The sequence below is a fragment of the Bufo gargarizans genome, chromosome 5 (genome assembly GCF_014858855.1).
Source record: "Bufo gargarizans isolate SCDJY-AF-19 chromosome 5, ASM1485885v1, whole genome shotgun sequence".
NCBI lineage: Eukaryota > Metazoa > Chordata > Amphibia > Anura > Bufonidae > Bufo > Bufo gargarizans.
The window spans coordinates 93,905,982-93,920,010 of record NC_058084.1 but is presented as its reverse complement, the minus strand read 5'-3'; the positions used below and the strand labels follow the sequence as shown (position 1 = coordinate 93,920,010).

At 42.5% G+C, this 14,029-nt stretch overlaps 1 protein-coding gene across 1 annotated transcript in view; it reads left to right on the top strand.

Moving 5' to 3' along the window:
• Positions 1-14,029, top strand: part of RP1 (RP1 axonemal microtubule associated) — a 659,535-nt gene that overhangs the window by 150,933 nt on the left and 494,573 nt on the right. Inside the window, exon 15 of the mRNA XM_044295389.1 lies at positions 11,573-11,785. Coding sequence (XP_044151324.1) covers positions 11,573-11,785 — 213 coding nt within the window. The remainder of the gene's footprint in view (positions 1-11,572; positions 11,786-14,029) is intronic.

Sequence of the window (14,029 nt, the reverse complement as noted above, 5' to 3'; positions counted from 1 at the left end):
CGTTGCAAAACTGAAAAAAGTGAGGTCTTTATTCCATTAGCAGCAATCCAGTAGATGCAACCTTTTGGCTAGACATTAGTCTTCTTCGAGCATGCCTGAAGATGTCTAATGTCTAGCCAAAACATTGCATCTACTGGATTGCTGCTAATGGAATAAAGACCTCACTTTTTTAATTTTTGCAAGACAAGTGCTGTATTTCTTAATATTTTTTTGTTGTACAAGGAGTCAATTTGGACCAGACTTCACAAAGGTTGTGCACAGAAATTATCTATACTTGGGATGCTGTATTCCTTTTTTATTTTTATTTTAGCAAACTGCAGATGGGCAGCAATGATCATTTTGGAGAGCATCAGCTTTCTCTTTGCTATCCTCCCATGCACACCATTGTTGTCTTCCTGAGGGTGGACTCATAAACAATAACATTAGCTAAGGTGAGAAAGGCCTTTAGTTGCTTTGAGTTTACCTTGGGATCCTTTGTGACCTCAATGACTATTACACACCTTGCTTGGCATGATCTTTTCTGGTTGGCCTCTACTAAGGAGGGTAATAATGGTCTTGGATTTTATCTATTTCTACACCATCTGTTTGACATTGGATTGGTGAAGTCCAAACTCTTTAGAGATGGTTTTATAACCTTTTTCAGCCTGATGAGCATCAACAACTCTTCTTCTGTGGCCCTCAGAAATCTTCTTTGTTCGTGCCAAGATACACTTCCACAAATGTGTTGTGAAGATCAGACTTTGATAGATCCCTGTTCTTTAAATAAAACAGGTTGCCCAGTTCCACCCGATTGTCAGCAAATTAATTGAAAACACCTGACTCTAATTTCACCTTCAAATTATTTGCTGACCGTCAAGGTTCACATACTTTTTCCACTCAAAGACATGAGATACTGGATCATTTTCCTCAATAAATAAATGACCAAATCAAATATTTTTGACTCGTTTGTTTGATTTGGTTATCTTTATGTATGTTTATAGCGTGTGTGAAAATCTGATGTAGTTTTAGGTCAAATTTATGCAGAAATAAAGAAATTCTGAAGGGTTTGCAAACTGTACCACTGTAAAATGAAGAACTTTCCTTGTAGCACCAACACATTGCTTGATAATATATAAAATAAAACGTATTACCGACATTATTTTACTTTCTTTTGTCGTTTTGTTAATAATTAATAGTAAACTATTGTATGCTGTAAAACATGTAGAACAAAGTTCACTTGGAGGCCACTGTGTAACAGGAGATGAGTCTATACTGATCGTGCTTCAAGAAGTATCAGTCCTGAAATTAACAGTCTTTGGGCATTGTAGCCCTGTCTTACCATTAATAATTAAATACTAGCCTTTGCAGAAACATCGATATTAATGCTCTTTTGTTGAACGATTGGATCTTTTATGTGGGAAGAAAAATTATCTTTTGCCAACAGAACATCAAATAATACAATGATGCAAATGAACAGCCATGTGGACCATTGTAACACAGAGAGTGACGGTTCATGTGGCTGCACAATGGGGAAATTATCTGTCCACTTTAAATGTGTCGATCGAATTGCTGTATCATTGGGGCTTGTGATGGGTAAAAATCTGCCCATGTAAAAAGGACACTTAATTAGTTCGGAGATAAGCAGTGTCAATTTTTTTGTCTCTAAATTGATGTTAGCGCAGAGTCCTGATGTCCCATTATCTCCAGAGCAGATTCTTTAGATCAGGGATCAGCAACCTTCGGCACTCCAGCTGCTGTGAAACTACAACTCCCAGCATGCAAACATGCTCGGCTGTTCTCACAACTCCCATAGAAGTGAATGGAGCACTCTGGGAGTTATAGTTTCAGAACATCTGGAGTGCCGGAGGTTGCTGATCCCTGCTTTAGATCTTATAACAAGACACACTGATAAGCCTCATTCACATGTCTGTATCTCTGCTCAAATCCGTGAGATGGTGGTCAGTGATGCATCCGTGAAGCTGTCCGTGAAGGATCCGTGTTGGGTCCGTGTGTCCGTTTTTTGCTGTCCATGTTGCATCTGTGTTTCACTGACACTGAACAGCTGAAAAATTATTTTCAAAGAATCTCTACTTAGGCTACTTCCACACTAGCGTTTTTGCTGGATCCGGCAGGGTTCAGCAAAAACGCTTCAGTTACTGATAATACAACCATCTGCGTCTGTTCAGAACGGATCCGGTTGTATTATCTTTAACATACCCAAGACAGATCCGTTATGAACTCCATTGAAAGTCAATAGAGGACGGATCCGTTTTCGATTGTGCCAGAGAAAACGGATATGTCCCCATCGACTTGCATTGGGGGTCATGCTGGATCCGTCTTGCTCCGCATCCCATGACCGAAAGCAAACTACAACATGTTGCGGTTTGCTCTCCGGTATGGGAACGCAACTAAACGGAATGGAATGCATTTTGGAACATTCCGTTCTGTTCAGTTTTGTCCCTATTGACAATGAATGGGGACAAAACGGAAGCGTTTTTCTCCGGTATTGAACCCCAATGACGGATCTCTATACCGGAAAACTAAAACGCTAGTGTGAAAGTGGCCAAAATGAACCATGAAACATGGATGCAACACATGGATGGCATTCGTGGTTTTGACGGACCCATAGACTATAATGGGCGTCATGGACAAAATAGAGAATGCATACGTGCTAAAAACACGAATCCACGGTTTGAATACACACATTAAAATGAAACGGGACGTGTGCTGTCCGTGGAGACTGGAGAACACATACAGCATATGTCCGTGAAACACTGACGTGTGAATGAGGCTTTAAGCTGCATTTACACAGGCTGAGGAACAGCCAGCTGCTCGTTACAGGCAGTCTGTCACCACAATTTGCCCTTATAGACCACTTACATAGCACTGTAGCATCACTATAGATCAGTCAAATGGTACCTTTGTCTTTTTGTTTGGATGTTCACCAGGGGCAAAAACAGAGTTTTATTCATATGTAAATGAGGGCTCGCAAGTGCCCAGGGGCGGCGTTCGGGCTGTAAGTGCCCAGGCCGCTCTTCCTTCTTCTCACATAACCCCTCCCCAGCCTGTTGCTTGGCCCGCCCTGTAAGCCTCTTACATCATCCAGTGTACTGGCCGATATCCCGCCCGCGCATGCGCACTGCATAGAATGATGCTGCTGCCCACAATGGTCATCACAGTGCGCATGCGCGGGCTGGATATCGGCCAGTACACTGGATGACGTAAGAGGCTTACAGGGCGAGCCAAGCAACAGGAGGGGTTATGTGAGAAGAAGGAAGAGCGGCCTGGGCACTTACAGCCCGAACGCCGCCCATGGGCACTAGCGAGCCTTCATTTACATATGAATAAAACTCAGTTTTTGCCCCAGGTGAACATCCAAATAAAAAGACAAAGGTACCATTTGACTGATCTATAGTGATGCTACAGTGCTATGTAAGTGGTCTATAAGGGCAAATTGTGGTGACAGACTGCCTTTAAGTGGAGGTGAAGCACTGCATTTACTTGCAGTGATCACCTCCACAGTATGAGGATGAGCGATCACTTGTCCCCATACAAAATCTTAGTTCCTGGGCAGCAGATTGCGGTTTAGTTTTATATGAACATATGCTGGTTGAGTTGCTGTATGATACTTACCTATATGTAGTGCAGTCAGTCTCCTGTATAATTGTGCAAGGGGTGGGACACTAGAGGCGTACTGTGCTCAGGGGCCCACTACAGGATTGGCCTCTTTCCCTGTCTGAGCCTGTATGGTGCTGATATTAATATCAAGTCTTATTGTGTCAAAACATGTCTTTTTTTTTTTTTTATTATATTTATTTATCATTTTTCATACATATGTTTAAAACACGAGACCAAAGAAGAGGCAAAAAAAACAATTCCAGGGGAATGTACATTGCAGAGTACAAAAACTTTACATCCTCATATATTTCATAATTACTGACTTCTAAGTTTAAATCATCATGTATTACACAGTTACTAAATGGCCTCACTTTTGCTACAAATACTCCCCGTATCTACTTCATTTTGCTTCACAGCAATAATATATTATAATACCTCAAAAACAAAAAAAAGGAAAAACATACCCTCATCCCCACCCTAACCCACCCAACCCTCCACCCTCTTGGTTGTCCTGGGAGCCCCTGCAGGCAATTTGTTTCCATGATCCCTTTTACCAGGCATCTGTTTCAGACCAGTATCCCTCCTTCTTAATTTTTATTTATTTATTTATTTATTTATTTCTCCCCTCCTTGTTATCGCCCTTTTCTCCTGACTGATATATTCATATCTCTGCACCCTCTCACATAGATTTTTCCATTCTTCCACATTTGGCGGGCTGCTCGCTCCCCATCCTCTAGCCAGCACCACCCGCGCAAGCATTAACCCTTTTTCCCATTTCCTTTCACTTTCTCTGTTCACCCCAATTCTTCTGGTGTCCCCCAGCACTGCTATGCTAATCTCCAATGGGGCGTCGTGCCCCGTTGCTCTACTAAGGTCCTGGAATACTTGCGCCCAATATCCCTGCACAATGGGACAGTACCAAATCAGATGGTCAAAATCAGCTCCCTCCTTACTACACTTCCAGCACTTTGCCTCCCCTGTTTTATACATCTTGCTCAATGCCCAAGGAGTAATATAAGTCCGGTGGAGGATAAAGAACTGCGTCAGTCGAAAATTACTAGAAATGGTGCTCCTTTTTATATTTTTATAAATACTTCTCCAATCCAGAATAGACGATGTCACCTCTTGTGCCCATTTATTTTCACTATTAAATCTGATCACCCCTCCTAACCCCTTCTTTATTTTTTTATAAATCTGTGAGATTGATACTTTACTCCCTACTCCCTGATAACAAAATTCAGCAAATTCTGAGTGTTTAGTGTTAAAATATTCTCTATTTTCTGTTAAGTCAAAGGCATGTTTTAATCTACCATATCTAAACCATGTGAGACCATCTATATCTGTGTTAACCCCCATTTCCTCTAACGTCTTCACCTGTCCTTCCACCACCATCTGAGCCACAAACCTAATACCCTTTCTATCCCAAAATACATAGTCTTCCAACTTCCAAAACTCTCTTAAATTAAGATTTCCCCAAATAGGAGTAAACCTTAATGAGTGATTTATACCCAATAATTTTTTAACCTTAACCCAAACTAAGTGTATCATCTTACTAATTGGGCACTTCCTGCCCTTACTTATTAAAACACCAGTTTCTAAGAGGCTAACTATATTATATTGGAGACCTCCAATTTCCCCCTCCAGATAACGACGCAATCCATCATCCTCCATCATTAGCCACTGTAGCTGGGATGCATAATAGTAGCCACGAAAACAGGGAACAGACAGGCCTCCATCTTCCTCATCTAACCATAAATATTTTTGTTTCAGCCTGACCCTCTTTCTCCCCCAGATGAGATCGTTTATCAGTCTTTCTAATGAGTTAAAGAAGTGATCCCCTATCCATACAGGGCAGGAGGAAATAACATACAAAATCTGCGGCAGAAGGACCATCTTTATTATCGCAATTCGATCCGCCTGTCGGATTAACAGTTTTTGCCAGACACATATTTTTTCTCTAATCCTTTTTAAAAGAGGGTCAATATTTAGTTCTGGATACTCCTGTATCCTTGAACTAACCTTGATACCCAGATAATCAAACGACTCAGTGGATTTCAAAACTTTTACATTAATTTCCTCCTGCCCTATTTCATAACCGATTGGGAGCAATACCGATTTTGTCCAGTTCACCCTAAAGCCTGAGATTGAACCAAACTGGTTTACTATTCCTATGAGGTATGATACCATTGGTATACCCCCCTCCACAAAGAACAGAATATCATCGGCATAGAGGCCTATCTTATCCAGTACACTTCTTCCACCGAACCCCCTAATTTGGTTGTCCGCTCGAACCTTACATGCCAGCGGCTCCACAAATATGGCGAACAATAATGGGGAGAGTGGACACCCCTGACGGGTTCCCCTCTGTAGGGATATGGGCTCTGATATTACTCCATTTATTTTTACCCTAGCTTTCGACTTCTTATATAGCGTTTGCACCCATCCAATAAATTTTTCACCCAAGTTAAACTCGTGCATAATCCTCCAGAGGTACGCCCACTCCACCCTGTCGAACGCTTTCTCAGCGTCCAATGACAGAATGGAGTGGGCGCCCTCCCCACCCATCTGCAAATTCAGAAACGTCCGTCGAATATTTGTCTGGGCCTGACGTCTAGGTATAAACCCTGATTGATCCGGGTGTATTAACGTCTCAATAACTCTTTTTAGGCGATTTGCAAGTAGCTTGGCACATAATTTAAAATCTGTATTAAGAAGAGAGATGGGGCGATACGAGTCCACCCTTTTCTCATCCTTCCCCTTTTTTCCTATCAGACTTATTACAGCCTCCGTAAGGGAGGCAGGAAGTTCCCCCCTGTCCATTGAATCGTTTAAGACCTGCGCAAAAACTGGGAGAATAACATCTCCATATCTTCTATATATCTCAAAGGGCAGGCCATCCAACCCGGGACTCGTATTACCCTGAATGGTTTTCAGTGTGTCCCGCAATTCCTCCACTTCAATAGGACCATTCAACAGGTCCCTCTCTTCCTCCGAGAGTCTGGGGGTCGGCACTCCCGCCAAGAAAAGTCCAATCTCCTCAATCCCCCCCCCTCCCTCGGAGGAGTAGAGGTCCCCATAATATTTAATAAATTCCTGTTCTATTTCTCCCTGGCTGGATGCCATCCCCCCATCTCTCCTCTCGACACCACCAATCCTGTTACCCCCCCTTTGATTCTGTACAAGAGTAGACAATAATCTCCCAGACTTTCCAGATTCCCTAAAATACCGTTCCCCCTCAAAAAACACTTTATGTTGTGCCTTGTCCATCCAATAATTTTTCAGAGCACTTTTCGCCTCATCCAGCTGTTCTGTCAACTCCGGGAGTTTCTTATTCATATGTTCTGCTTCTATTTTTTTAATCCTATCTACCAGCTCTCTCTCCTGTTTAGCAAATCTGCTCTTTAATCCCTTAATTTTACTTACCAGTATACCGCGCAGAAATGCTTTAAAAGCATCCCAAACATACCCTAGACCTGCAGAGCCCAAGTTATACTTCCAAAACTCCTCTATATCCGCCCTGATTCCCTGTTCTTCCTTGATTAAATTCAACCAATGTGGATTCAGGCGGAATTCTCGACCAACTCGTCTGGAGTTTGTTTTGAACAGCAAACAGACAGGAGAGTGGTCTGAAATACTATTTGCTTCATACCTCATACTTGAGATCTGATCTATCAATTCTGAGCTGATCAAGGCCATGTCTATTCTGGACATTATTTTATTTCCCCGACTAAAACAGGAGAACGCTCGCTTATCTTCATAAAGATACCTCCATACATCTATTAGGGAGAGTTCCTGCGATATTTTCCACAGCGATGTTTGTTGAGCAGGCTCCTGTTTATTTCTTGGGGTAACTGAGTATCTATCCAACTCACTATTCATAACGTTATTGAGATCCCCTATTATTACTATGGGGCATTTACCCCTTGAATCTACATACTCCATTAATCTATGAATAACCGTTAAAGAAAAAGGGGGAGGTATATACACAAAGGCAAGGATACATACTATACCATTCCACTGGCAGTGGAGGAATACATATCTACCCCTCTCATCAATTGCCTGGTCGATTGGGAGATAATCTACCTTATCATGAATATATACACTAACTCCACATGAGTAAGTAGAGAAACACGAATGGTATTGATACCGAGCCCACTTCCTCTTTAGTAAATACATCTTATCTTTTGTACTATGTGTCTCCAATAACCCTACTATAGCCGGAAGATGTCTAATTACATTATCAAAGACCACAACCCTCTTGATCCTATCTCCAAGGCCCCGTACATTCCATGTCATTATTCTACTCATTTAGATCTATCCTTCTCCTTCTCCCTTCTCTGCCCTGTTCCCGCAGAGCCTCCCAAGACAACCGTTCCCACCTCAAGCCCCCCCCCCTCCCCCTCCCCCCTTTCCCATCCCCTCCCCCCCCCTCTATCTGGTCGGTGGAAATAGACATTTCCCCCACCTCTTACATTCGGCCCCTTCCAACCCCCACCCCCTATCCCCTGTGCGCCAATCTAATGCCGTTCATGTTCCAATTCCTTTAGCATCCAGCCAGTCCGCTACCTCCGCTGGAGAACCAAAAAAGCTAACCTGATCACGATATATAATACGAAGCTTAGTGGGATATAACAAGGCATATTGTATCTGAGCATCCGCTAGTCTCTTCTTAACTTCTTTAAACTCACGCCTTTTTATCTGTGTCGCTCTAGAGTAATCTGGATATATCTCTATATTATTCCCATTAAACTCGATTGTCTGCAGGTTCCTTTTTGATCGCATTATTACATCTCTGTCCCTGGAGCTTTGTATTTTGACTAAAATTGCCCTAGGGGGGGCCCCTTTTGGGGGGGGGGTCTCCCTGGTATTCTATGGGCTCTTTCCGCTGCAAACCCTTGAGATAAAGCACACTCTGTAAAATTATCCTGTAACCACTGTTGAATAAACCCAGTTGTATCCTCTCCTTCCACTCCCTCAGGGAATCCGACTATTCTAATATTTGATCTCCTGGACATATCTTCCAATGTAGTAATTCTCTCTAGAAGGATTTTTTTCTCACCATCTAACCCTTCCACTTTTTTCTTTACACCTTCTAGGTCCTTTTTCATACTTCCGGAGGAAATCTGCAGCTCTTTCACCTTTTCCCTTACTTTATTCATGTCCTCCTTTATAAAGGAGAGGTCAACCTGCACCGAAGCAATCTTTGAGGACAGCTCCTCCAAACTATGATTGGTTTTTTGTACTGCGCCCAGAATTTCCATAAGCCTCATATCTACAGAATTAATTCTTTCTTCCATCCCCTCCCCACTGCCCCTCCTCCTTTCCACTCCACCACGTTCCTCAGAAGCCACCACTTCACAAGTTTCCTTCTGATTTTCCTTGTTTCCCCGTAGTGAGCTCTTCATTTTTGAAGGCGATCTAAGATATTTCTCCAGGCTTGTTGTAGTGATATTACCCTTGCCTACACCCGGCGAGGAAGCACCCACAGATTTTCTATTTACGCCCTTTGGAGGCATAACTATAATCTCCCCAGGGGAAGGAAAAGTGGAAGGGGTTAACTGTGGAAAAGTGGAAGGTGTCAAAACATGTCTTATCATGTCATAATATTTTTTTTATGATGTCATACTTACATTTTATTATTTTACTATTAAGTCTTATGATGTCACAATGATGTTGTATATTGTCTTAACCATATCCGTTTTTGCTACAATCATGTGTTATGATGCCATTATTAAATCTTATGATATCACAATCACTTTTAAAGACGTCATAATTGTTTCCCCGTGATGTCATAAGTAAGTGTTATGATTCCCCAGTCATGTTATTATGATGTCAAAATAGCTTATTGTGTAATAATCAAAACCTAACAATATCACAATTATGCTTATGTCATAATAATTTCTTATGATGTAATAGTCGTGTCATAATTTCAAAATAATGTCACAATTATTTGTTATGATGTCATATTCAAAATGTATGATGTCACAATCTTGTTTTGAGATTTTGAAGCTTTGAGATGTTTCAGTCATGTCCATGGACATAACTATAACTATAGGGGGTCCTATCAGGTACAAGTTAGGCTGCTTTCACACTAGCGTTCGGGTTTCCGTTCGTGAGCTCCGTTTGAAGGAGCTCACGAGCGGACCCGAACGCAGCCGTCCAGCCCTGATGCAGTCTGAATGGAGGCGGATCCGCTCAGACTGCATCAGTCTGGCGGCGTTCAGCCTCCGCTCCGCTCGCCTCCGCACGGACAGGCGGACAGCTGAACGCTGCTTGCAGCGTTCGGGTGTCCGCCTGGCCGTGCGGAGGCGTGCGGATCCGTCCAGACTTACAATGTAAGTCAATGGGGACGGATCCGTTTGAAGATGCCACAATGTGGCTCAATCTTCAAGCGGATCCGTCCCCCATTGACTTTACATTGAAAGTCTGGACGGATCCGTCCCAGGCTATTTTCACACTTAGCTTTTTTTAGCTAATATAATGCAGACGGATCCGTTCTGAACGGAGCCTCCGTCTGCATTATTATGGGCGGATCCGTTCAGAACGGATCCGCCCGAACGCTAGTGTGAAAGTAGCCTTAATTGTATGTTTTCGTGGTGAATAACAATATAGTGGCATACTGATATGGTGTGGGTTTTCTGATATATGCTGCTATTTTAATTCGCTTACGCTGGGTGGTGAAGGCCCAATCCTATTTTGCTACAGGGCCCTATGAATTATGGTTACGACCCTGGTCTTGTCTTATGATGTCCCAATCATGATTTCACGAACCTGTATTATGAAATCGGTTCATTCAAACTTTTTTTCAATTTCCTACGTCAGCATAATGACAATAATAAAAAAACATAAAGGTATATTGCATCTATGAGATAATCCTTTTTCAGGTTTTAAAACATTCTGTACAATGGATGGAATATTCACATATAAAGAATTGATTGCATGTACATGTGCAACAAAGAAGCGCTCGGCTAGGGGTCCCTTTAAGATGAGATAAGTGTTTTGTGACGCCAGTTGCAATGAAGCAACAACGGGACAGAGTACCTTTAAGAAATGGTGTTGGTACCCAGGTTTAGGAATGCCCGAGTGGTATAGGGTGGCCTATAATGTCCCTTAATGTTTTGTGCACGTGTCACGGTGCTCCTACCAGGATACAATGGAAGCCCAGGCGTTGGCTCTGAAGCAGACAAAGGGGGTAGTTTAATTGTGGGATGAAGAATAAATTGAGTCCAGACCTTGTGATGAAGTTGAAAAGCAGCTTTACTTTCAATGAAAGTTTCTCCAAACTATTTACAAACTTTGTCTTGGCTCCCAGCATGCTTTAGCAAGAACAAAACTGTGGCAGGCAAACTCCTCTCTGCTACATCTGTCACTCTCTGGCTCTGCTGTTTGACAGGCTGGCTATATAACTTGGCTTTTGCTGTATCCTGCACTTTTCTTCTGTAGTCTGTTTCTTAAGTTATACCAGGGAACTTTCTTCCTGGCTTCTGAGGCTTCAAGCTTCTGCCTCCAGGTCCAGCTGAGCTTAGGGTGCTCTGGCTGGCTTGGTTTGGGCTTGGGTACGTCCCGAAGAGACGTGGCCCTGCACACCTTCACCTAGCTTGGGGTAAGCTAGGACTGACCTCTAGGTAACCAGTCTCCACCATTCCTTAGAGAGAGGATTAGAATGGAAAGAAGGGTTCCATTCTCTCTAACTGTATCTCTGCCATACTTGCTGCCACCTACTGGTAAACCAGGTACATTACATGAACATATACAGTTGCATAGAAATAGGAAATGCACAATGTGGAGGACTTGGAATAAATGCACAGATGAAATTATATTAGCTTACACAGATAGAAGCAGAGCATAGGAGTGGTAATGCCACTTGGGGGCGTTACACATGTTTCATTAATACAATAATGTCCCAGTATCTGCCAAATGACATAATATTATTATCATCATTATTATTTACCTTAATTATTACTTATTATTTCAGGGAATGTTCCACAGCGGTGCAGTACTCTTGCTAGCCACTAGTTGGAGCCAAGCCTTGTGTCTGAGATCTGATGGGTCCTGCAGCGGTGCTGGGAAACAGAAAGTGGAAGCCTACTGGAGGGTACATAAGACAGGCCCTGCTGTGTGCATGTTTGAAAGTGTAACCTATCCTAGAGGGTTCCTGCAGATTAAAAATGGTAGTTGTAATGGAGAAGTAAGTATATTAAAGTTTCATTGCTTTTCAAAAGTTTGAATGTCTTGCAAAAACTCTTCTTCAGGATGCATTTACATGCAGGGGTCAAGTCCTGGGAAAAAAAGTGTGGGAACTCACCCAAGATCCACTGCAACCCCCCCCCCCCCCCCTCCAAAAAATAAAAAAGCACAGAAAATCTAGCATGCTGTAATTTGTGTCGCTGCGGACTAAAAAATAAATTAAAAAAATAGCACTTTTAGAAAAGTTTGTCCTGGGATTCGATCTCATGACCTCTACACAGCAGAAGCAAGGCATATGCCCTCACAGCTATGAAAGCTGTCTAGCTTGCTACTTAAAAAAAAATATATATAAGACTTCTACTGTAGGTAACTTTGCCCACTGTGTATGGATGTAGCAGAGCTGGGTGTGTTGGGGCAGCTGTCATGTGTATGGTTGTACACTAGGTATCAGTACACAAGGTATCAGTAGAAGTATCAGAAAAAGAAAAAAAAACACTTTTAGTTTGTCCTGGGATTCGAACTCATGACCTCTACACATTACAGGCAAGGCATTTACCCTCACAGCCATAAAAGCTGTTGAGGTAGTTGCTTAAAAAAAAAAAACTAAGACTTCTACTTATACCTAGTGTACTGATACCTAGTGTACAACCATACACATGACAGCTGCCCCAACACACCCAGCTCTGCTACATCCATACACAGTGGGCAGCTGTCATGTGTATGGTTGTACACTTGGTATCAGTAAACTAGGTATCAGTAGAAGTCTTATAAAAAAAAAAAAACACTTTTAGAAAAGTTTGTCCTGGGATTCGAACTCATGACCTCTACACATTACAGGCAAGGCATTTTCCCTCACAGCCATAAAAGCTGTTGAGGTAGTTGCTTAAAAAAAAAAAACTAAGACTTCTACTTATACCTAGTGTACTGATACCTAGTGTACAACCATACACATAATAGCTGCCCCAACACACCCAGCCCTGCTACATCCATACACAGTGGGCAGCTGTCATGTGTATGGTTGTACACTTGGTATCAGTAAACTAGGTATCAGTAGAAGTCTTATAAAAAAAAAAAAACACTTTTAGTAAAGTTTGTCCTGGGATTCGAACTCATGACCTCTACACATCAGAGGCAAGGCATTTACCCTCACAGCCATAAAAGCTGTCAAGGTAGCTGTTTAAAAAAAAAAAAAAATAAGACTTCTACTTATACCTAGTGTACTGATACCTAGTGTACAACCATACACATGACAGCTGCCCCAACACACCCAGCTCTGCTACATCCATACACAGTGGGCAGCTGTCATGTGTATGGTTGTACACTAGATATCAGTACACTAGGTATAATTAGAAGTCTTATATTTTTTTTTTTAAGCATTTACCTAGACGGCTTTCATGGCTGTGAGGGTAAATGCCTTCCTCTGATGTTCTGATGTTCGTGAGTTCGAATCCCAGGACAAACTTTTCTAAAAGACATTCTAAATGATCTCATAGTAAAGGAGATGATGTCATTAGGGGGCGGGGCGCCATGAGAGGAGTCGCAGGCAGCGGCACCGCACAGACAGCTTCCTCTCAACTGAAGCCGCCCCTCCTCCCTTAACCTGCCCTGCACAGTGCGCTCCGTCTCCCCCTGTGAATCTGATTCAGCCGTGTTCTCCTGGCTTGAGGCTGAAAGGGAACGGCGTTCCTGCCATGAAAAAAGTGCAGGAACGCCGTTCCCATGCGTTCCCCCTCCACTCGACCCCTGTTTACATGACTGTATCCATTTTGCAGTTCTTAAATCAAGGATCTGAAAAATATGGATGCGGTTTGTGTGTTTGCAGGCCCCATTGTAAAAAATGCCTATTCTTGCCACAAAACGGACAAGAGTAGGACATGTTCTCTAAATTAGCTTTTTTGAAGCCCCATAGAAATGAATGGGTCCGAATGTGATCCGCAAAAAAATGTGGATCGGACATGGACCAAAAACACAAGTCGTGTGAATGCATCCTTAGAGTTCCCTGTTTACTAGCTGTATAACACAAGTGGAAAAACCCAGACCCACAATGAAGTGTGAATACGTCCTTTGTTTCTCTGATTTTCAGGCCTGGCACACACCCAACTGTCACATTTCACTGAAATGGCCTCATGAGCCCTGTTGCGCTCACAATCCAAATGTTCAGGTTCTAAATGGAGTAAGGCCAGGTCCACATAGCACACTTTGGCGCCATTCTTCTTTTTTCCTAAAGAGCGGAAAGGCTTATGCC